Source organism: Dermacentor variabilis, chromosome 10, assembly GCF_050947875.1.
Source record: "Dermacentor variabilis isolate Ectoservices chromosome 10, ASM5094787v1, whole genome shotgun sequence".
NCBI classification, from domain to species: domain Eukaryota; kingdom Metazoa; phylum Arthropoda; class Arachnida; order Ixodida; family Ixodidae; genus Dermacentor; species Dermacentor variabilis.
In genome coordinates, this window is record NC_134577.1 from 78479888 (window position 1) to 78504889 (window position 25002).

Below are 25002 nucleotides of genomic sequence, written 5' to 3' on the forward strand. Positions count from 1 at the left end.
ATTCTCCCAATGAGTGCAAAGCTGAAGCCGAAACTTGCTGCTTATGTGGAGGAAACCATGCGGCTGACTATGCAAACTGCTCGGCTAAAGCTAACGAAATACAGGTACTCGAGGTAATTGACAGGCGACGATGTTCGCGGCGAGAAGCTATTGCAGTCGTCAAGGAAAGAGCCTTTGGATACGCTGGCGTCACTGCGAGGCAATCTATTTTACAGGAAGACAACTTATCGAAGCTCATTGAATCAGCCGTAGAAAAAGCAATGACAAAGGCTATGCAGCATATTGTCACAAGTGTTACCGACTGTCCTTCCCAAGTGTTTACTGCGCAGATGACACAGCTATTGCAAACAGCTGCAACTCCAATCACAAAATCAATTGCTTGTGCTGCAGAACAGGTAGCCAGTTCAGTCCTGGTGCCGAGTACCACATCGGATCCAACATTTCTTGGATCCGATCCTTGTTCTTCGCGTCAGTCAGACTCGCAGGTCGACATGGAAACAGGTCATGATACCAGGCCGCAAAAACGAACTGGGTCTCCAGTAACTGCTTCTTGTCCATATACCAAAAACAAAAAGGGTAATCCAATTTCGCATTCTGGCATCCAAGAAAGTTCATTGCGACGGTAGTCGCTGAAGTAACTATATCAGTTAGATCATCACCATAGCTTCTTTAAAAGTGCTACAGTGGAACTGTCGTTCCCTGTTTTCTGCTTCAACAGACTTATATTGCTTAACAGCTCATCTTAATCCTGACGTCATAATCTTACAAGAAACCTGGCTTACTCCTGAGAAAAATTTTCATTTTAAAGATTTTCGATCTTTTCGATTAGATCGCCTTACACAAGGAGGTGGCTTAATGATTTTGTTGTCATCTAAATTCTGCCATAAGGCGAAAATAGCTTTCAAGTTAATGTCTTCGTAATGTGAAATTTTGGCAGTGCACCTTAGTATCCCAGGCTACCGTACATTCTCAATTATAAATGCTTATTTCCCTACGGGCGTACACAGTACATATCAATTGGATAGTGCGCTTGCCAGCTGCAAAAATGAAGTCATTCTTACTGGTGACTTCAACTCGCATCACGTGTCTTGGGGTTACAAAACAGATTCAGGTGGGACACGTCTGTGGAACTGGACCATAGATAAAAACCTTTCATGCCTTAATAGCAGTGGACCTACATTTGTCCGCGGACAATCTCGCTCAGTGTTAGATTTGACGTTTTTTAGCACAAGTGTCACTGTGACATCTTGGACAACGATTGATTTCTGTACAAACAGTGATCATCTCCCGGTATACTTTGAAATTGCATGCCCTTTGACATCAGTTGAACGACAAGGCAGAATATTTGTTAATTGCAAAAAATTTAAAGACTGCTTGCGGTCCACCATTGCATCACTAAATAATAATAATGACGAAGAAATTGGCTTGAATGTTTGCTCAGCATTACAGACGTCCCGACAAAAGTCCGAATTTGTAATTCAGACAGCTAAGCGTTCCTCATCTAGTCCCTGGTGGAACAGCGAATGCACACGAGTTTATAGAAGAAGGAAAGCTGCTTGGAAAAAACTTCTACATAATCAGAGCCCACAAAATTGGAAAGATTATCAATTTATTTCGGCAACCTTCAAACGTACTATTAAACATGCAAAAGATGAGTACGATAAAAACCATTTTAATTATCTATCTAATTCCAAAAACAAACGTGCTTTATTTAATTACCTTCGTTTTAGAAACAAACTCCCAATGAGCATTAATGTAGACTCAGTCGTACCTCACAGGAAATGCAGGAGTCCTTAGAACTACTAGCTAAAGGACTGGAGAGTCGATTCGCAACGCGTCTTCAAACTTCTGCTTTTTCTCCTGCATTCTCAGGCTACAAGGAGATATCCTATTCGGAAGTAGCAAAGGTTATGTTACAGTTGCCAACTACAGCGCCTGGCCCGGACGGCATAACAAATGCAATGTTAAAGATTTTCTTTCAAGAAGCTCCACGTGAGCTTCTGAAGTTGCTAAACTACTCTGTTAGTAACGCATGGATTCCACAAGGATGGAAGATCGCCAAAATTATTCCGTTAATTAAAAAACCAGGGGCAGGGTATACTATCGACAACATCAGACCAATTGCGTTGACATCAAACATAGTGAAACTTATTGAAAGAGTGCTTCTCGGACATATTTTAGAGTTTATTGACGACAATCGATTGTTGAGTCCGTGTCAAATTGGATTTCGATCTGGCTATTCAATATGGCACGCGCATGTAGACCTTGAAAGTCGCATTAACATCGCCAGACAGGAAAAACAATACGCGGCTCTAGTTACCTTAGATATATGCAAAGCCTATGACAGCATTGAACATACAATTTTAACGAATCGGTTACAGAGCCATTGCTTTCCAGGCTATATAGTAGCATGGGTGCATGAATTTTTAAAAGACCGGGAGTTCTATTGTTTTCGAAGCGGCTATTCTTCCAGTAAATATAAGCAAACAAGAGGTGTGCCTCAGGGATCGGTACTTTCACCAGTATTATTTAATATTTTACTGAGCAGAATCCCCGTTCACCCAGCTGTCAGTACATACGTTTATGCTGATGACATTGCCTTTTTTGGTATGACTAGCGACGTATACTCTCTTTACGAAATACTGCAGTCGTATCTAAGGGAACTGGAAGGCTGGCTGGATAGCTTACACTTAAACCTGAATGCTAATAAGTGTGCTATCCTTGTTTTTCCCGTTAAAGACCCAGTATACATATCGCTTAACTATCATCTCGAAGATATCCCACAAGTAGAATCACTAAAATACCTTGGAGTGATTTACAACGGAAATCTTAACTGGCGGCCGCATATTGAATATATTGCGACAAAAGGAGCTCGTTCAATGGGCATTTTGCGCAAGTTGAGCAACCGAAGAACAGGTATGCGAAGAAAATCCCTCTTGATGGTGTATAAGATGTATGTTCGTCCGGTGTTAGAATTTGGATGCGTTTTATTCTCAGGTGTTCCAGCATACAAGCTTCGGCCGCTAGTTTTGTTGGAACGAGAGGCGCTACGTCTGTGCTTAGGCCTCCCAAAATTCGTTTCGAATGCCGTATTATACCTGGAGGCAAGAATCCCACCCATAATATGCCGATTTCGCCTTCTGACAGTTCAGACTTTCCTAAGGCTATATGAATCCCCATTAAACCGCCTTCAAATTATTTTCCTCTCTAATCCAGAATTATTTTTTCCTATTCATTGGCCCAGGTTTCATAGACCACAGATTATATTTGTGCAAACATTACTTGAACCACTAAATGTGCACATTCGCGAGGTGCTTCATGATAATACGCATTCAAATTACCCAGAGATCAGGTTTGATGACATTTTCCCAAACCACGCGAAACTCCTCCCTTACGGCATTTTAAACGCCATGTTGCAAGACCACCTGAGCAGCCTAGAAACAAACGTTATCATTGCAACAGATGCCTCACCGTGCGAGGAAAAAGCTGGCATTGGAATATTTTGTCCTGCGCTCGACTGGTCTTTTTCTTTAAGGTTGCCTGATTTTGTGCCTATTTTTCTGGCCGAGTTGTTAGCAGTAATCCTAGCTTTACGTAAATTAGACCCAATTATTACAACGGCTGCCATTCTGACTGACTCCCTTTCAGTATGCTCTTGCCTTACCGCTACTAATGAGTCACCCATGCTAAAACTATTCCGCTTACTAGTTCCTGCCCATGTGCGATGTGTTCATTTGATTTGGGTGCCAGGGCATAAAGGTTTGTTTTTTAATGAAACTGCTGATTCACTGGCAAATGCATCACTATCCGGCCCTGTTCTTCCTATTCTACCAGTGACAGCACAGATCACGGCGACAAGATTTCGGATGCGATCAATAAGATTAGCCTTATCAAACCCACATTTGACTGCTTCTCCAGAGTATAAGCACCTGGCATTTCCCTGGCATAGCGAATCCTGTGACACAAAGATGCTGGAGGTCTGCCTCACCAAATTACGCTGCCGCATACCCTCGCTGAATTTCTACTTACACAGGTCGGGTTTGGTTCCCTCCCCCCTCTGTTCTTTTTGTAATGAGGAAGAGACGATACACCACTTTCTTCTATCTTGTCGCCGCTTTACTGCGCTTAGAAAAAGATGGTTGGAAATACCTTTTCGAAGAATTGGCCTGGACTTGACAGAACCTGCAATTCTTTCGTTCGGAGCGTCCACTTTGGGATTCAGCCACACGGATGCATGCTTCGCTGTCCGAACATTCCTTATGGAATCTAAACGAATGCCCTGCTAAATTCCTTTATTTTTGTTTTTACTTTTAAGTTAATTATTACCAATTCAATATTACCTTCCTGATGTTATTTAACAGGCAATTCTGCGCTATTCAATGCTATTTCAACAACTATTAGGAAATTTATGCTCCATAATAATTTCGAATAATCCACCCATCTCTTGGCCAATCCCCCATCGTGGGTAGGAGCCACACGCATCACAGGCCACAACAACAACAACAACTACCAGGCCACCGAGATGTTAACCTCGATTTAGGAAGTCTAGCGATATGCTATCGAGGAGGCCATCGAACAAGAAGCAGGAGCTGCCAGGGGTGCGGCAGTCGAGTTCTGGCAGCCAGGAAGGGTTGGATGGCGAGCGTACGGGAATGCAGCTGCCACGGAGGCGCCTTAGCACGCACCGCTCCAGCCTCCACCTCCGCGATAGGCGGGCCATGAGCAGCAGCACCTTGACCGACACCGACGGTATGGATATTAAGGGTACATCGAAAAATATATCTGGTGGCGTAGCAGTTCTGGAGCAAATTCCGAAAACTGTCATTGTTGCTGCACAGCATTTCCCTCCCACCTAATTCATCCACCACACAAACAGCTTCCCGAAAGGCATAACGAGTTAAGCTGTTGAGTGACAAGGTCTTTAGGAGTTGGAAACTAATGCCGCATTCAGAAGAGTACAGGATTGGGCTGGTTGGTAAAACATAGTTACACTTGTTACACGTTTAGCGCTTGTCCTGTCTAGTCTTTGTGGATTGTCCTTTGCGCGCTATGCTTCCAGTGTAACTAATGCTGCCTTGCTCAAAAATTTGCTGAGTGCTCTGCGCGGCAATGGGCTATTACAAGCCTATGGGCGTTGTAACCCCTCTCTCCCTTTCAAGGTGTACTCATAGAGAAAATGCTTGATGCAATCGTGCTAGTCATCTGATCAAGGATGATTGTTAGGAAGTCGATACATGTACGCTAAGCTTTTTGCTAACCTAAACATGAATTCGTACTCTCACTTTTCCTGAATCTAAGCATTACAACACGGAAATATAGCACATGCCCTTTGCTGTGGTTCGTGATTTTGTGGCTCTTTTCTACCACTGTGCTGCACAAACAAGCAGATGAAAAAATAATAATGATGGAATACGCCACCGTAGATAGAACAATAAAATTAGGCACAAGCTTCACACGGTGCCCCGGTCGTAGCGCTTAGTTGATCAATTTAACTAACGCTGAATCAGCGACGCACTGCGCCCATGATGGACTGTACCTATGAATGCAACACAGCTGCTGAAGGAAATGCCGCGTGCAGACGTGTTGTGGCATTGTAGGGACAGTACAGAACGACACAGTGCCTAAACTGAGTCACGAATCTAACTCTTTATCGGGCAAACTTGTGCCCAGAAAAAAAGAAAACAGTCATACCACAATGGTAGTGACAACGACAATCGTCTAAATGAGACACATGGGCCACGTGCGCTATTTCGTTTATACACGATGCACGGCAAGTTCCATGGCGCTAGTGGATAGTTTTGCCCACGAGCTCTTTGGCCACGTATCACACTCCATTTTAGCATGGTCCGGGAGGTCACACTGCTTAAGAAAGAGAGAGGTCCATTCGTATCGCGACACTTTGGCCTGGTTCAACGACTGTCCAAGACTTTGTGCCCCATTGCGAATGGAGCTTTATATTATTGCGCAGGCAAGCGGACCTCGACCTCAGAAAACGTGAAGGAAAGTACCGTTACCGACACCGGAAATGATGCCGCCAAGTCCGAGCCAAAGTCTGGAAAGGTGGGGTCACCATCCACACAGGCGCCCAATGGAGGAGCACAGGCGGCAGTGGCCGAGGCGTCCACGCACTTGGCAGCGCCCAATTCTTCGCCTACGCCCGAGTCAAGCACGGCGCGGCAGTCACCCGTGATGCGAGTGCGAAATTTGTTTCGCCGCACTCCTTTCGGGAGCAGGCACGACGAGAATCCCGCTAGAGGCGCCCTGTGGACTTGGACGCTTGACACTGGGCCGTCACCTGTGAGTGCGTTCTTGCGTATCTTCCAGAAAACTCAGTCTTTTTGCACCTTCAGAACATGCACCTACGCGATTTCAGATGAAGGTATATGCGAAACAAGAAATGTGAAGGCGCAGTACATGGCCTTCGAGAAATCTGCAGAGCCATGCATTGTTTCACCTTAACCTGCAGGGAGGAAGAACCACTGCAAGAAGTTCGGTCGTTTAATTGCACCACTGCTTTTGTTACTTGGTCGTGTTACTTGGCGGAATTTACTAAGCTGCGCTGGTAGTACGCATAGTTCTACGCAATTCTGCGTTGTTCGTACGCAATCTCTTATTCAGAATGTTTTTTTACGCTAAACTGAGGGTGCATCTGAAGTGACAACGAATTCGACTTACGGCGTCGCCTTTAAGCGAGGATAAAGCGAAGCTTCGATTAAATGACAATAAATGAAACAGGCGCGATCAGATGATAGCCTGATCGCACACCATGATCCTGTAGTTGAGTATACATTCTCACGGAAAATCACTGCACATCCCTAATCGACAGCTCTGTTTCCCGGGCCTCTGGTACAGCGCCGACATGCGCGACTACTCTCACCCGTTCACCGCACCACCATCAAAATAATGGCAGTGGAAGTGTCACGAATCTTTCTAACATTTGTGTGAGACACAGGACTGATGGAAACAAGCGCAGAAAAATGCACTCAGGGGAGCAACTGCTTGGGGGGGGAGGGGGGGGAGGGCAGGTTCGCCAGGCTAACCCCGCCTATTCAAATAGCAGAACCACCCCCCTAGCATAGTACAAAGCGGATAAATGTCTTTATTTCGATACTAATTACGGAAAGGAAAGAAATGTGCATAACATATTTGTTCTACTGCATTCAAGGCAAGGCGACCAGCTCTCACATATTTATCGGTATATGGCAACTTATCGCGCTGCACAGGGTTGCAGCTGCGGTTCTAATAATTCGCATAAACCGAATGCTGGCTCCCTCGTCGGTATGTACCATTCCAGGTGCTGGTCGATGATGTCATCGAGCGCCCACAAATGACAAAGCACACGCACCCGTCCAAAAGGAGGGATTAACAGACTTAGATGGGCTAGTTGTGTGCTGGCTTGATGGAACACGGTTATAACGGCGCGTTTTGAGGACAGGACAAAGAAAGAATGCACACAGGATAGATGTCGAACTCCACCTCAGTTGAAATTCGTCTCTCAGTTCGACTTCGGCGTCTTTCCTGTGTGCATTCTTTATGTGTGCTATCCTCAAAATGCACTGTTATAATCATTTTCCATCAACCTTGTCGAGGGCGTGGAGAGCTATGAAAGCAGCCATAAAATACAAATCCAAAAAAAAGGGTGTGGCTACGGACACTCCCAACTTATTACAGAAAACTTCCCTACGTTCCATCCACACGTGAAAATTTCGTTCTCTATCACACTTTGACACCTTGTCAGCCTTGATCGCTTCTTCGCTTCTGCTCAGCTGATGAAAAACGATGACGCCTCGCACCAGGCCACGAGTTTGTTTTGCAGGTTAAGGCTGCCGCATTCCTACAGAGGTGAAATGCAATTTTAGTAACCGGTAATAAATCATAGTTCGGTGACTTATTGGATTCGAGCCCCTAATTACGCTGTCTTTCATAGCCTAACTGCTCCTCATAGAAATTAATGTTCCTATCAGTCAACATCACTACAATGATCAGCGCCACCACTTCCACAAGTTTACCAGCGTCATGAGAACACACATTCAAGTCCACATCAGAGAAATACACGGCTTCTTTGCCAGCCTCCGTGTTTATGCCCCGTATGTGACCACATCAACAATGCACTGATTGTACACCTTTCTTTTCAATGATAATGATAAGCTTCCACTGAGGATCTGATGATGGCTGCCGTATGCGCTCCAACCCATTTTCTTCTTGTGTAAATTTCCTTCTTATGAACACGGGTCCCCTGCGAGTAATTGACAAAGGTAAACGTACTTTTTCACAGATCTTAGAGGCTGACTGGTGATCCTGAATTCTTGTTCGATTGCCAGGCTATTGATCGTTATCTTTGTCTTCTGCATAATAATCTTCAACCCCGCACTTGCACTCTGTTTGTTAAGGTCCTCAATCATATGTTGTAAGTCGTGCCCAGTGTTACTCATCCGGACAATGGGATCTGCAAACCAAAGGTTGCTTAGACTCCGAAGCCTTCCCAGTTTAATAGCTTGAATACTTCGTTCAAGCACTAAAAGAAGTATTCAAGATTGCAATGAATATCATTGCAGAGATTGTGACTCCTTGTCCAACCCCTTTCTTTATAGGTATCTTCCTGCTTTTCTTGTTGAGAATTAGGGTAGCTGTGAAATGTCTGTAGATACTTTCCAAGATATTTACGTAAGCCTCCTGTATTCCTTGATTACGTAATAGCTCTATGACTGCTGGGCTAGGGTCTCTACTGAATCAAATGCCTTTTCGTAATCTATAAAAGCTATATAGCGGGCTGACTGTACTCTGCGGATTTCTCCATAATTTGATTGATGATATGAATGGGATCCATTGTACAGTATACTTTCCTGAAGCCAGCCTGTTCTCTTATTTGACTGATTTCTGGTGTTGTCCTTACTTTATAAGAAATTATTTGGCGAATATTTTATACAATAATAGATGTAAGATAATCGACCTAATATTGTTCAACGCTTTAGCGTCTTCCTTTATGTGGAGTATTAAAAAGTTGGCATTTTTGCAGTCCTCTTTAACCCCTGAAGTCGTAAGACAGTTCTTATAAAGGGCCACCAGCTTTTTAAGCATGATGTTTCCTCCATCTTTGACTAACTCGGCTCTTATTCCATCTTCTCCTGGAGCTTTTCCCCGTTTCATATCTTGCAAGATCTTTCTGCGTTCATCACTAGGGTTAGAAGAAGCCTCTATAGCCGGTTCATTACTACTTCGAATGGAGGTATCATGGCTGCTCTGGGTACTGTACAGGTGAGTATAGAACTCTTCCGCTGCCTTTACTATATCTTCAAAATGGCTGGTGATATTGCGACGAGACAGAAGAAGTCTGTCGCATTAGGGTAGTATCGACTAAGCAGAGATAACAGTTACTCCTCGCAATCTTGGCTGCCGCGACTCCTATGCTGCTCGCCTTGTTGTAAATATTTGTAAATAAACGTTTCTTGTGCAACATTTCTGGTGGAAGTGCTTCGTACGCTGCCTGTTCATCATTATTACCGCAACACGTACGGCACTACGGTTGGGGCGTTGTTCCCTCGGCAATGGCCACTCAAGCACTCACCGCACCGCAGCCGTCCCCACCGTCTGTCATATTCACGCTTCCAAACGATACAGGCGCCGTCTGTGGCACAGATGGCGTGGACGTTGAGGATTGGATTTCATGCTACGAGCCTGTCAGCCAACAGAACAGGTAGGACGATGCCGTTACGCCGGCAAATGTGGTATTTGTTTTACGGGAACCACACGCGTCTGGAACGAGACGCAAGAGCACGATCTCACCAGCTAGCCGCTAAAAAAGAACTTGGCTCTCGGGCGCAGTCATCTACTGAACCATACATTTCGTATATTCAGGATTTTCCAGCGCTTTTCCGCAAAGTCGACGGCAACATGTCCGAAGCGGCCTAGATCGGGCACATACTCAAAGGTATCGCAGACGACGTATTCAACGTCTTGGTATTCAGGAACTGTGCCACCGTGGTTGCCATTGAGAAAGAGTGTCGGCAATTCGAACAAGCAAAATCCCACTGTATCGCATATGAATTCACCAGGCTCCCGAATAACGCATCGTCATCATGTAGAGAACCTACACCGACACTACAATCGCCTGCTTCGGACATTTCGACACGTATCATTCGTCGTGAAATAGAAGCAACGTCACCAGCCCTTCTTGTGGCCGACGCCATGACTGCCAACCAGCCCATGGTTTCCTTGAATCAAGCCGTGGTTCGATAGGAGGTCGGTAATTTGGGGGTCTTCTTTGTCTTCACCGTGCGCGTTCCACCAGTTACAACAGTCACACCATCAGTTCCACCAGTCGCACCGAGGGACCAGCCCTTTTATTCGCGATACCGCAATCCCGCCCAGTGCAGGACGCCGGATGATCGCCCGGTATGTTTCAAGTGCTCTCGAGTTGCGCATACAGCGCGGCACTGCTCGAGTTGTCCGACGTCGCCGACTGGCTGGAGCACCCAGAACGCTCGTCCCGAAGGCTGCTCCCATACAACATCGGCGCGCCCTCTACCGACTGACACAGCCGATGCCGACACTCGCACCAATGTGTATAGCAGCTCACCATCACCGCGCGACCGCCCCTCTCGCTCACCGCCCGACCGCGGGTTCCCAACCCTGGACGCTACGCACCGGAAAACTAACGAGTGCAGCTCCCGGACGAGATGCTTCATTCTTACTCCGGCTTCAAAATCCTCGTCTGACTGTCCCTAGCCGCTCTAATTTGCTCGAAGTTCCAAGTCGACGGTGTTACTGTCATGGCCCTTATTGACACGGGTGCACAAATCTCGGTGATGAGCGCTGGTATTCGTGAAAAGCTGAAGAAAGCCCTGACGCCTGCCGTGCAACGTGCAGTTAGAGTCGCCGATGGAAGCACACCTACCGTTGTTGGAACTTGTACTGCCCGCGTCACGGTATCTGGCCATCGGACAAGTGATCTGTTGTGCTTGAGCAGTGCCCATACGACGTGATCTTAGGCATCGTCTTTTTATCCACACATTCAGCCCTTGTCGACTGTGGCGCCGGTGTCCTTCAACTGGAGCTCCATTCTGTCCCTGAGACTTGCTGCTAGGCCTACGCAACTATGTATTCTGAAGTTCGTGCGACTGCCGCCACAATTCCCTACTTATGTCCTTTTGACGCGCTCTCCTTCTGTCGCTAATGGTGATTACGTTGCATCCCCTATTATCGATGTTGTCTTGGTACATAATGTGACCCTACCACACACAGTTGTCAAAATTGTCAACAATGAAGCTCATCTGCCTGGGCTCAACTTCGGCTTATCCGCCCATCTTATCTTCCGCAATTGCACTTGCAACGTTGTCATCCCTAAACGGCTGTCAGATTTCGACGCTAACATCTAAAGCCCCTTCACGCCCTATGTGCAAAGCTGGATCCATCAACTTGTCCACGAGTGAATTCGACAAAATGATAGCCTACGGACGTTTCACCTGCACACGCTCCGGAACTTTGCTGTGTGTTAGCGTCGGCGACAACCGCCCGCTTGGGCAGACAACGGTTGTCATGCATCGAATAAACATCGGTGGCGCAAACCCTATTGATCGTCGTCCGTGTCGCGTTCCTGCAGCTTAACGGGCGATTATATAAAAAAGAAGTGGATAAGATGGCAGAAAAAGACATTATAAAACATTCGAGTAGCCTATGGGCATGTCCAGTTGTTCTCGTCAAGAATAAAGATGGCACCTGGCTTTGCTGTGTCGATTACAGACACCTGAACACGATCACTAAGGAGGAGGTATATCCGTTGTCTCGCATAGATGATGCCCTCGACTACTTCCGTGGAGCGAGTTACTTTTCGTCCATCGATCTGCGGTGTTGTTATTGGCAAGCTGCCGTAGATCCTTTGGAGCGCGAGAAAAGCGTATTTGTAACACCCGACGGGCTATGCCAGTTTAAGGTTATGCCCTTCGGTCTATGCAATGCGCCAGCCACCTTTCACCGCATGATGTATTCGCTCCTTCAAGGCTTCAAATAGTCGGCCTGCTTATTTTACCTGGATGATGTTATTTTTTTTCAACGACAATTTCCAGCCATATTAAGCACCTGTCGGCCATTTTACAAGTGTTCCGCAGCGCCGGTCTTCAGCTCAACTCATCCGAGTGCCACTATGGTCGCCGCCAAATAACAGTACTCCGTCTCCTTGTAAACGATGCAGGAATCCGACCTGACCCTGGAAAAGTTTACGCCGTGAAGCATTTCCTCGCACCTTACTCTACCAAAGACATTCGCTCCTTCATTGGTTTTTGTTCTTACTTCCGCAGCTTTGTCAAATATTTTGTTGATATTGACCGTCCACTCACTCTAATTCTCAAGAAAAATACGCCTTTCTTATGGGGCTGTAGACACGCTCATGCATTTTTTGCGCTTATCCACGTTCTGACGACTTCTGTTCTGTTGCCGCACTTCGACACTTCTGCTGCTACGGAAGTTCGGACGGACGCCATTAGATACAGGATCCTAGCCGTCCTTGCCCACCACCATCATGGTCGTCACTGCGTCATAGCGTACACTAGCCGCCTGGAATCTACCCCAGAGCGCGATTACTCAATTACCCAGCGGGAATGCCTTGCCCTTCTGTGGGTCATCTCCGAACCTGGGCTGTAGCTCTACGGCCATCCATTCACGACAGTGACTGACCACCATGCGCTCTGCTGGCTTTCCTCGATGAAAGGCCCTAAAGGCAGTCTTGGACGCTGGACTCGTTTTAGTACGCGTTTTCTGTCATGCACAAGTCCGGCCAATTACATTAGGGCACGGACTGCCTTTCCCGATATCCCGTTGATCCGCCCGAGAACACCAACCCTGACACCGATTCCTATGTTCTTTCTATCTCGGGTCTTCTTCATGTTGGCAACGAACAGCGGAGTGTTCTTCTGGTGTTACGTTCCGTCATAAACCGTCTCAGCTCTGGGGCCTCTGACGAGTCACTCCGGATGTTTAACGTACACACCTGAGAACTTGCTGGTGGTGCCCTCCCACATACGTTCTACAGTCCTCCAGCAGCTTCACGACGAACTCACAGCAGGCCATCTTGGTGTAATGCACACTTATGACCGCGTGCGGCATCGTTTCTTTTGGCCTGGGCTTTATTGATCCGCGCAGAAGTATGTTGGCAGCTGCGGACTGTGTCGATGGCGCAAGCGGCCACCGAAGCCTCCTGCCGGCCTTCTTCGGCCTATCGAATTCCCAATGGAGTCGATCTTCCCCGTCGGGCTCAATCTGATCGGATCTTTCCCTAAATGAGCATCAGGGAACAAATGGGTCGCTGTCGCGACACGCTATACCACGCGTTACACTATTACACGCGCGCTTCCAACCAGCTGCGCTACCTATACTGCCGTCTTACTTTTCAGCTATGTGATTCTACATCACGGAGCTCTTCGTCAGCTCCTCACCAGTTGCGGTCCTTACTTCTTGTCCCGCGTCATTGATGACCTTCTCCGCTCATGCTCCACAAAACACAAGGCCACCACTGCCTATCATCCTCAGACAAACGGTCACACAGAACGACTGAATCGCGCCATAACCGACATGCTGTCCATTTATGTTGGCACCCACCACCGCGACTGGGATGTTACGTTACCCTTTGTTGGAATCGCCTATAATGCATCACGTGACGATACTGCAGGTTGTTCATCGTTGTATCTTTTTTTTGGCCGTGAACCTGCACTCCCCATAGATACATTACTCCCATCTGCTTCACAACAATTATCAGAGTAGGCGCAAGATGTCATCGCAAGGACGAACGCTGCGCGTCTTGTCGCGCCTGACCACCTTAAGATGTCGCAAGCATCAATGAAGTGGCGTTACGATTGTCGTCATAAACGTGTATAGTACGCTTCAGGGTCTTTAGTGCTCCTCTAGTCGCCAGCTCGACGAGTTGGTCTATCAGCGAAGCTTCTACCATGCTACAAAGGTCCTTATTGCGTTCTGCGCCAACTCACCGACGTGACGTATGAGATTGCACCCGCAAAGCTAATGTTAGCTTCTATGCAGGTAGAGACTAATGCAGTTCATTTTGTTCGGCTACAACACTATAACTCTTCCGTTGATGCTACACTCTAGCATACCCGGATGGTACCAGTGTGTTCGCCCGGGGGGTAACGCCGCGAGACCGAAGAAGTCTGTCGCATTAGGCCGGCATCGATGAAGAAGACGTAAAGGTTGATTCTCGCCATCTTGGCTGCTGTGTCTCCTGTGCTGCTCCCCTTACTTGTAAACATGTGTAAATATACATTTTTGTGCAAGAGTATTACACTGCTTATCGTTTAGTGCATGCATCTTGGCTTGTACTATACCAAGTTCTCTTCTCACTGATTTCATGCTTCTTCCATTCTTACCGTTTCCTCAGTATATCTTACGTTATAATTTCGAATATTACTTATTTTCTCATTGTTGACCAGTTTTCGCATTCCCGCGAATTCTATTTGACCTCTTGAGTTTGACACTTTCATTCTTTGTCGTTTCTTAACTAGGTCCTTTGGGACTTGGCAGAGCTTACCTACTGGTAGCCTTATTATTTTAGCACCCACTTAAATTGCTGCTTCTGAAGCCAGCTTAGTCACGGTTTCATTCAATATTACTATGTCATCGTCTCTCTCATCTAAGGTTGCATCTTTGTTGCAAGTATCCGCCTGAATCGGTCTGCTATTATCCTTCCTGCGTCTAGGTTGGTTTGTTTCTTCTTGGCCAATTTGGCTCGTTCTTTCTCCAAATTGAGGTGCATCCTAGACCTCATTATCCTATTATCACGGCACTTTATCCTGCCTAACACTTCTACGTCATGCACTATGTTGCGATAAGCAGACACTATGAAATCTATTCCATTTTTTGTTTCAGCATTACAGTTTTTCTAGGTCCACGTTCTGTTACTACGCTTCTTGAAGAAAGTGTCCATTATTCGCAGCTTATTCCTCTCTGCGATTTCTACGAGCATTTCCCCTCTGGTGTTCCGCGAATCGACGCCGTAGTTCCCAATTTCTTGTTCACCAACCTCCTTTTTCCACAATTTTGCATTGAACTCGCGCATTACTACAGCATACTGCGTTTTCACTTTTCTCATCGCTAATTCAACATCTCCATAAAACTGATGTATCTTATCATCGTCATGACTGGAGGTTGGAGCGCAGGCTTGTACTTTATTCTATACCTCTTAAGCTTTACTACTACTACTGGTACCCTCTTATTAATGCTGTAGAATTCGTCAATGTTGCCTGCCATGTTCTTATGGATTAAGAATCCTACACCGAACTGCTTCTTATCTGGGAGCGCTTTATAGCAGAGGGCATGGTCGTAAGCCAGCATTGTATAAGCTTCACCAGTTCCTCTAACCTCACTAAGGCATATGATAGAAAAAAATCACTGATAGTTCATCAAACAGTCCTGCTAAGCTAGCCTGCTTGACAGGGTATTCAACAATTATCTTTGTCTTCTGTATATTGATCTTGAACATTTACACTTTTTTGGTTATGGTCGTCAATCAACTGTTTCAATGTGTTCCCAGCGTTGCTGAACAGAACAATGTCATCGGCAAGCTGAAGGGCATTTAGATAGTAATTGTTTATCGTAGCTCCTAATCCATCTCAGTCTAACAGCTTCAATATTTTTTCTAACCATGCAGTGAATATCATTGGAGAGATTGTGTATTCTTGCCTGACCGCTTTCTCGCCAAGTATTTCGCCACTTGCTGAGAGTTAAAACTTATGAAGCTGCAACCATCACTGAGGCCGAGTCGTAGCCTGCAAAGTTGTGGGTACGAGCGCTGTTGCTGAAAGTAAATGTCAAAATCACAGAGAAATGAAAAAAAACTGCACTTTGAGTTGACAGCAGAATATGTTTCAAGCACCACGGCGTTGATGTGAAGGTCATTCAGTCCTTCGGTACAACCCATACAATATCCACGTACATCGGGAATTGCACACAAATTGCGTACTGAATTAAATAATCGAATAATTCGCCGACGGGAGAACACAAAAGCCAGTATAATTCGAGTGACGCAAATAATGATTTTTACTGGCACAACGAGTTTTAGTGCCCGTTCTTCCTCTAGCACGCTTCACATTGTTTACTCCGCGTCATCAATGATGATACGTGACTTAATTATCCATTTTTATGTCATAAACAGAATTTCCCTACGTCGTACGCACACATTCACTCACATCGCAGGTCACCGGATGAGTAGAACCATGAGGACAGACACTACGTGGTTTCGACTTAGTGCTGAATTGAAACTATGAGCTATATAATCGAAGGATGAGACTGACAGCACCGAAGACAACGAATTGAACAGGAGCGACAAGTTTTGATAAATAAAACGGTTCGGAGCTTTTCCGTTGTTTCGCACGCATGGAGAATTATAGCTTGTAAAGCGTTGGAAAAAATAGTGATCCGCAGCTCAATGAGCGAGAGGAAGCTGTAACTTGGCAAAGTAAACGACAGAAGTGCTCAAAGTACATAATTGGCGAACTTGACGGTTGTCATAGAGGGATTCTACACTTGTAGGTGCTACCCCACAACACACTGTCATGATGAGTATGAAAAGTCAGGCAATCGCGCTTATATAAAACAAACACAGCCTCTCAGACATCAGGAAGAGAGTCACTGCACGGTGTTAATGTTACTGTCTTCCAAAGGAGCGCATGCCCAATACAAGTGAGCACTGAAACTTCCCATGTACTTTGCGAAGACAATTCAAAATGCAAAACACGATACAAGCCCTGGCTATCGTCGGATATTAGTTGTGGCCTCTCACCAGTCGGCCGCAACAGCGACTTACAACTTTCCCCCGCGTGAGCTGGAGCAACGCAGTTCGACATAATTATGTTCGTAAGACTGCTACCCCCAATTGCAGCAATTTCTTCTAGCGTCGGCTGCTGTGACGACTGTTCAGGTTTTGTGAATCGCCTTGCGCTTACTACTGTCTCATGTAGTGAAGTTCGCGCCTATGCTTTCAGTACATACACGCCTTTTTTTCGGCTTCAGCGCTTGTCTTTACAGCGGCGGCCATAACAAGCTAGCTGATCTTAGGAGTAGTTTTAGCTTTGTGAATACGCTTTCTTTTTCGTGAAACATTGTTTGTTCGGACGTTCTCTTAATGAATTCCACCGTGGTTCTTGAATAATTCAGCTGATGTGGTTCATCTAACTACGACATGAATTTACATCGAAGAAGTCGTTCGGAGATTAGCTAGCGTGGCAGACGTAACATTAGGAAATTGGAGGGCAGCGGTATAGCCGAGTACGAACGAGTGTATCTGATATTCTAGAAAAAAGTATACTGGGAAGGTGATGTAGTCTGTTTTCTCCACATATTACACTGGTTTATTGGATCAATAGAACGGGTGCCTGGGAAATACAAACGCTTTCGGGGGTGGCAGTGGTCGAGATTCCTATTGCGTAGTCTGTCATATGTGTATGATACTCATACAAGACGTGCTTCGAACATAACTCCCGCGGCAAAATAAAAGTCTTAGCTGGAATTTTTCTCATGTCTAGCAACAATATATCTGGCGCCATCGCCTCTAGAACTTCTATGGTTGTTATATTTACTTAAGCTTGTTGGCGACCGCGAGTCCGACAGTGCGCAGGAAGATCGTAAATAAGCAAGTTGTTGAAAGCTGCGCCAACTGAAGGCAATGAAGCAAATATATCGGGGCGCTCATTTGCTCTTGTCGATCTACACCGCGACCTTTTCAGCCAAAACGATATTCGGGCGACTCCGCTGTGCTAGCAATATTTATTATATCACAGTTGACAGAGCATGTTGTATCAGTTGAATTGGTGCAATGAAAACAGACCAGTGGCAACTCATTCGGTGGAAACATGTCATAGAGGCTGTATTCTTCTGTTCTACATGGATAAATTGTATACAAGTAGCGGTTTAGCTAGAGTGGGCGTGGAGTGGTCCAAGTTCACGTACTATGACTAATTAGGAGCTGTCACTGTCATCATCATCATCAGCCTGGTTACGCCCACTGCAGGGCAAAGGCCTCTCCCATACTTCTCCAACAACCCCAGTCATGTACTAATTGTGGCCATGCCGTCCCTGCAAACTTCTTAATCTCATCCGCCCACCTAACTTTCTGCCGCCCCCTGCTAAGCTTCCCTTCTCTTGGGATCCAGTCCGTAACCCTTAATGACCATCGGTTATCTTCCCTCCTCATTACATGTCCTGCCCATGCCCATTTCTTTTTCTTGATTTCAACTAAGATGTCATTAACTCGCGTTTGTTCCCTCACCCAATCTGCTCTTTTCTTATCCCTTAACGTTACACCTATCATTCTTCTTTCCATAGCTCGTTGTGTCGTCCTCAATTTGAGTAGAACCCTTTTCGTAAGCCTCCAGGTTTCTGCCGCGTAGGTGAGTACTGGTAAGACACAGCTATTATATACTTTTCTCTTGAGGGATAATGGCAACCTGCTGTTCATGATTTGGGAATGCCTGCCAAACGCACTCCCACCACATTCTTATTATTCTGATTATTTCCGTCTCATGATCCGGATCCGCCGTCACTACCTGCCCTAAGTAGATATATTCCCTTACGACTTCCAGTGCCTCGCTGCCTTTTGTAAATTGCTGTTCTCTCCCGAGACTGTTAAGCATTACTTTAGTTTTCTGCAGATTAATTTTTAGACCCACTCTTGTGCTTTGCCTCTCCAGGTCAGTGAGCATGCATTGCAATTGGTCCCCTGAGTTACTAAGCAAGGCAATATCATCAGCGAATCGCAAGTTACTAAGGTATTCTCCATTAACTTTTATCCCAAATTCTTACCAATCCAGGTCTCTGAATACCTCCTGTAAACACGCTGTGAATAGCATTGGAGATATCGTATCTCCCTGCGTGACGCCTTTCTTTATTGGGATTTTGTTGCTTGCTTTATGGAGGACTACGGTGGCTGTGGAGCTGCTATAGATATCTTCCAGTATATTTACATATGGCTCATCTACACCCTGATTCCGTAATGCCTCCATGACTGCTGAGGTTTCGACTGAATCAAACGCTTTCTCGTAATCAATGAAAGCTATATATAAGGGTTGGTTATATTCTTCACATTTCTCTATCACTTGATTGATAGTGTGAATATGGTCTATTGTTGAGTAGCCTTTACGGAATCCTGCCTGGTCCTTTGGTTGACAGAAGTCTAACGTGTTCCTGATTCTATTTGCAATTACCTGTAAGTCACTGTAAGAGAACAAAAATAGCGGCGTATTCATCCCTTCAATATTATTGGCTACATTCATGTCATCCGCAATCTTCCCTAAGATGAGTGCGTGATTGGTGATACGTCCTATGCGTTAAAATAGTTATGACGAATATTGCATCTCCACGCCATATCCCGATGTGGCTCGTAAATCACGAAACCATAAGGGCACACACACAGACAAACGTAGTTGCAATCTCGCTGCTAACCACAATGACGTATAATATCATGAAACTGTATACATTGTCGTATTCGCCACATTGACCTAGTTGAAGATACACTCGTGTTTACACTGATGTGGCGATCGCGACGGGGCATCAGCCCACAACCTCGTGCTCACCAGAGCTACGCCATGAATATCCACTGAGCAAGCACACTGGGTAAATTATTCTCGTTTTATTTTCACGTCAAAAACGAAGGCAATATTTTTCACCGCAGTCTTTCCTCGCTATGAAACAGCTTTGAATGTCGTCTATTTTTACGCTGTCACTTTGCTAGGGGCCGGGAACTTACGCCTTCAAAATTGTTCTTAAGGAATTGGCTGTATAAAGCAAGAAAGTAGCCTGGCTGTGTGAAGATACTTGTTGCGAATAACGAATTACCGATTTATATCGCAGCCGACGGACGAGCCTGGCTTTAACGTTCCCAACGACGTATCCCAGGATGCCACCAGCAAACAGCCTGCCCGAAAGACCTCCGTTCGATGTGGGTATTCTCACCCACGCGTGCGTTTCGAGAAGGGCAAGTTTTGCTTGACAACGCTGTCTAATCTGAGGGATGGTCACGTGACGTCAACTGAGAAAGAAAGGAAGAGCTAGTGATTTGTGGACGGCAAAGATGACGAGGTCGATGTACATGGTGGTTCAAATGATTCCATGACTAAATGTACATGTTATCACCCCATTCTGTTTCCTTTTCTCACTTTTTAATTATAATTGAACAATTTCCTTCACATCTTATTAATATAGTATTTCTCGCGCAATTGTGTCGACCTTCGTTAGCATCGGCACATGCCTGACAATGTTTTTGGCCGAAATGCCAAGTGGACCACCCCGGACATAGTGCAGTCTGTGGTGAAATCAGGCTAATTTTTTTACTATATTTGCACTAATTACAATCGCACCGTGAACTTGTGCTGCGACTTGTTGTCGCTTCTTGTACGCATCACCGAAACTATCTTGACCCTAGCGAGCACTGTTTATTTCAAAAGATTTAGCTCCATTCCCCAAAAGTGTGCCGTATGGCGGCTTTGCCTCGCCAGCTTACTATATACGGCGGTGCACCCTTTACAGGAATATAACGCAAAGGGATTTATTTTCGATTATATGCAATCAGGCATTACGCGTGTACAGCTTATTTTGCCTAACCTGTGACTCATTCTCGTTTCTTATATCGTCGTTACCTGTAGTCTGATTCCTCCTGCGATTGGCTGCGACACTCAGGGAATGCCAAAGGGTCGAATTTTTGGCAAAGTGGTTACAAAATGACAGGACCCCAGATAAGCCAAACGCATGTGAAATTATTTAAGAAGCCCTTGTCTTAAACAATTGAAAACCTTGAATTGAATGGCCTAACGAAATGGTCTGTACAGCTCTCTAAAGAACGAATACCAAATGTTATCGTTCGAATGGGTTTCTTGCCACCGGCCGGGCGCCTTTGCTAATGTTACATCCACTGTAAATATTGGTAGAAGCGGCCTTTACCCCGGCCCTCCCCCTATTCTCAGTTTACCATTGCAACTGACAATAGAGGAACTAACATGATTGCAAACAGAAAAAAGTTGTGCTGGGAGCACAACTTTTAACTAGAAATTTTGATTCGAAATGGCTTCCTTTAAGGTCCCTCTTACCAACTGCGATCACCATTTCGGTATACACTGCGTGACGCCAGCGAATGCGCTGTCTCCTCTGAGCCTTCTTCTCCGATAAGGTTCGATACCAAATCGGACGTGTTGATCTGCCGGTTGTGGTTGCCATACCTGAAACAAGTGCGTCGCTGTTGAATTGTGCCGGTGGTTCCTTCATTCGTGAAATATACATCAGCAGAAGACCACTGAAACGTACATGAAAAAAACTGGAGTACACTTAAGCTTTACCCTTAAGAGCGGAACGCGACAACATTCAAAGATCCATGACCACTTCTCGTGCACTGCAACTGCAGCTCGTGTAACAGTAATATTTGCGGCGAAACGCTGATGGAGAACGCTGTACAGGAAGGCGAATTTTCTGATGGATTTTTTCGTGGGCCGATCGCGGAGGTTGTGCACAGCCACGCTAGATAGCTACATCATTTTCAGGTTTCTGTTATTGTGTCACACTTTTATCATTTCAGTGTGGAAATATGTACCATAAAAGGCATTCGCTGTTGGTGTTTAGTATCATGACAATTCTTTGTGGCTGTCATTCTTAAAATTCCAAGTAATAACTTTGACAAGAAAGTAAGACTTGGTATTAGCAAATTTTGTGATAAAGTGTTGCGGCAATATTACCATCATAGATCGCACGTCATATAGCCAAGCGTTGCATATACACGTAGCTAAATATCTGTGGGAATTTTTGCTCACGGAGACGCCGGCGTTGGTCGCCGGCGTTGGTCGCCGGCGCCGACACCGGATTTTCTGCGACACAGGGCCCTTAGCGCTATAGCGTTAAAACATTGGACACGTGGCACCGACGACGCATGTTTAGCTCTTGCCAGCAACCTCGGTGCTTGGAGTACACAAAAGCATGCCTTCTCCGACCATCCTCCGTTACTCTATTGGAACTGTTGCAAGGGCAGGAAATCATTTGATCATCCGTCAGTGTTGCCAGTATGCCGTACAGGTCGAATTTATTCAAATTCTCTAGTAGCAATTGCCTAGAGTTTGTTAGAAAAAACAGGGGCCTACCCAACCAGTGAGCTATGGAGTTTTGTTCTATTAAGTTTATGTTTTACAGTGTATTTGAAGTTCCTTCTGAAGCACTTCTAAGACATTCGCCAATATTTTCATGCAGTTGGCTTGAAATTCTACTAATTGCGCCAGCGCATGGATTTTTTTTATTTCAGCGGCAGGCGTTTAGCATCAAACTTATTTATTGGAATGCAATACGACTAAAACAACTGTGCTGGTGCCTAATAAACCTTAGTAAGGGCCCCGTAAGAGGCATCCAGTAAAAGACAGTAATTATCTTTATCATTAATAACTCTTCTCGAAAGAGGCAAGCCCTTCCTAAATGATGATCAAGGAGTCCAACCAACTTCTTGTCACACGCCCTATAAATTCGATGAAGTTAGTTTGATTGCAGAGTGCCCCGCCTCTTTGTCCGTAATGATGACCATTTGGTTCCACAGTAGATCGCGCCTTCTTTGATTAAATTATTACGTAAACGCTCTCTGGCTTCAGGGCAGCTGGCAAATTAGTTCTTGCAGGAGTGTTTTTTGTATGAATGTAACAGCAAACCGTTCATTTCTTATGGAAAAATATTCCAAAGATGTTCATTTAGACTGCATTCTCTTGCTTCGCAGTTGGCACCGCCACAATTTGGGAACTTTCGCCAACACCCGAAGCACTTGTCAGCCACACCAGACTCCTCTTGTTGTCGATTACGCTGGTTCTGACGAGTGGAATCATCGGCGCGGGAATCCTATTTTTCATCGCTCGGAGCATGATGTACAGCCCACGTCGCGGACAGTGCAACACCACCACTTGCAGGCAAGCCGTTTACGACCTGGAAAGGTTGATCGATTACAGCGTGGAGCCGTGCGAGAATTTTTACGATCACGTCTGTCGCCGGTGGGAGGAGAAGCAAAGAAGGCTTGTCGACGACGGCCCCATCAACTTCCTAAACAGCCGTGTCACCTTGTTCTTACGATACGTGAACGACAGCCTGAGTAGCGAAGAGAGAGCAACACCAGTCTCGGCCGACTTCTTTTACGCGGCGAAATTCTACAGATCGTGTGAGCGTTTTTTGAGCGCGCCCAACGTGTCTCTGAGGGAAGTGCTGCTGCCCTTTCGGAAATACGGCGAAGAAATTTTGAATCGTTCCTCGTTCACGAGTGTTGTGCGCCATATCGTCGAACTGTCTCTGGCCCGTGGCATCACGACGTTTCTCGACATTCAGCTCCGCAGGTTCCCAGATGGAGTTTTCCTGCGAATCTTGCGTGGCCAGACGCTTTCGCAGAAGTTGGGCGCCGAGCGAGTGTTGCCCCTACAGGAGTATTTGGAGGAAGTGCTCAACGAGGCCTCCACAATCCATGGCCGTGAGTTCAACCTCACCTATGTTCTTGAAATTGAACAGCACTTGCAGAACTACACCAGTCGGGAACGTCACGAGCAGCGTCAGCGTACAACCGTCTTGCAGAACTTGAGCACCGCCCTTCATCGTGAGGAATGGTTGAACATTCTGAACACCCACCTTCCTGAGGCTCAAAAACTCGATAACTGGTCCACTTTATTTGTAGACAACGTCGAGATCATCCGAGAGCTGATGAGCTTCTTCAGGGGCATCGTCGACTACGGCGTGGTCTACCTCTACGTGCAGGTGTTGCTCGACGCGCTACGTTTTGATTATCTGCGCCGGCTGAACACAAGTAACTCAGAGCTGATCGTGGCGTCCTGCCTCCAGACGACTCGACTTGTGATGCGGACGGCTACGAGTGCCATTTTGAACGTGCTGTTCCCGAGACAAAGCACTGACGTTGTCGTACATCGCGTTTTCAGGCAGGTTCGGCAAGTTGTCTCAGATGGCAGTGCGTTCGCATGGATGAGCGAGGTCAGAAGAGAAGAGGCGCGAAGGAGGCTTCGTGAGGTCAGCATACACCAGTTTCGAACCGCACGACCACTTAACGGGAAGCAATTCAAGTACGATCTTACGGGGACGTCTACAGTCAGCAAGTTCCCTAGCCTCTTTATTCGACTGAAGAAGCGGCAGCAGCAGAGCATCCTCGAAGACCCTCCGGTCGCTCACCAAGCCAACATCGACGACGCTTTATTCCTGAGCAGCGATGTGCTTTACGACAACCTGTCGAACACTCTCATCATTCCGGCCTTCATGCGACGGGAACCCATAGTATATGTTGACACTGTTCAACCCGAATTCAACATGGGCACTCTCGGGGTGTTGCTGGCTGGAGCTCTTTTGCAGGCAGCGCTGCCCCCCAATACTCCGGGACCGTGGGCGCAGTTTGAAAAAGCTTCATTTCACCGATACGACCAATGCCTGCTCGCACGGGCGTCTTCAGCTCTCAATGTGAGCCTTCATTATGCACGCGACAACGATCATCCAGAGTTATACGTCTGGTCCCATAGTGCTCGGAGCGCTTACGGAGCTCTCATGAAAACGTACGAGCATAGCGTAGCGGCCAAGGCTCGTAACAGCTGGTGGCAGTCAGCACAGGAAACGTTCTTCAGACGCTTCTGCCTTCTGTCGTGTAGCCTTGGAAATGAGCGCCAGCGCCTGGACTCTGCAAACTCCTTCTTCCTCCCTCTGCTAAACATGAAAGAGTTTTCGAAGGTGTTTGATTGCAAGCACACCTCAGCAGAGCAGACAGAACAATATTGTGTGTTGTAATGAATTCAGAATACTTGAACTCCAGTTTTCGAGCTTTTCAAGCTTTTGTTTTGAGAAACTACGCGGACGTACCAGTTCTGTATGTTTTACTTGCCGCTCTGTGACACTGATTAATTTTTGTTGCTTATTGTTTTCCAGCAACGCACAATGCAAATATGGTAATTGACGCTTAGATAGAAAACAAGTGTTACGAGCCCTCTAACGAGTTAATGCTGTTCAAAT

The 25002-nt window shown here is 46.1% G+C and overlaps 1 protein-coding gene across 1 annotated transcript; it reads left to right on the plus strand.

The window, feature by feature from the left end:
- Positions 1-22875: 22875 nt before the first annotated feature.
- Positions 22876-24780, plus strand: LOC142559301 (uncharacterized). The gene has a single exon (XM_075670916.1). The coding sequence runs from the start codon at positions 22876-22878 to the stop codon at positions 24778-24780; it is 1905 nt and encodes a 634-aa protein (XP_075527031.1).
- Positions 24781-25002: the final 222 nt, after the last annotated feature.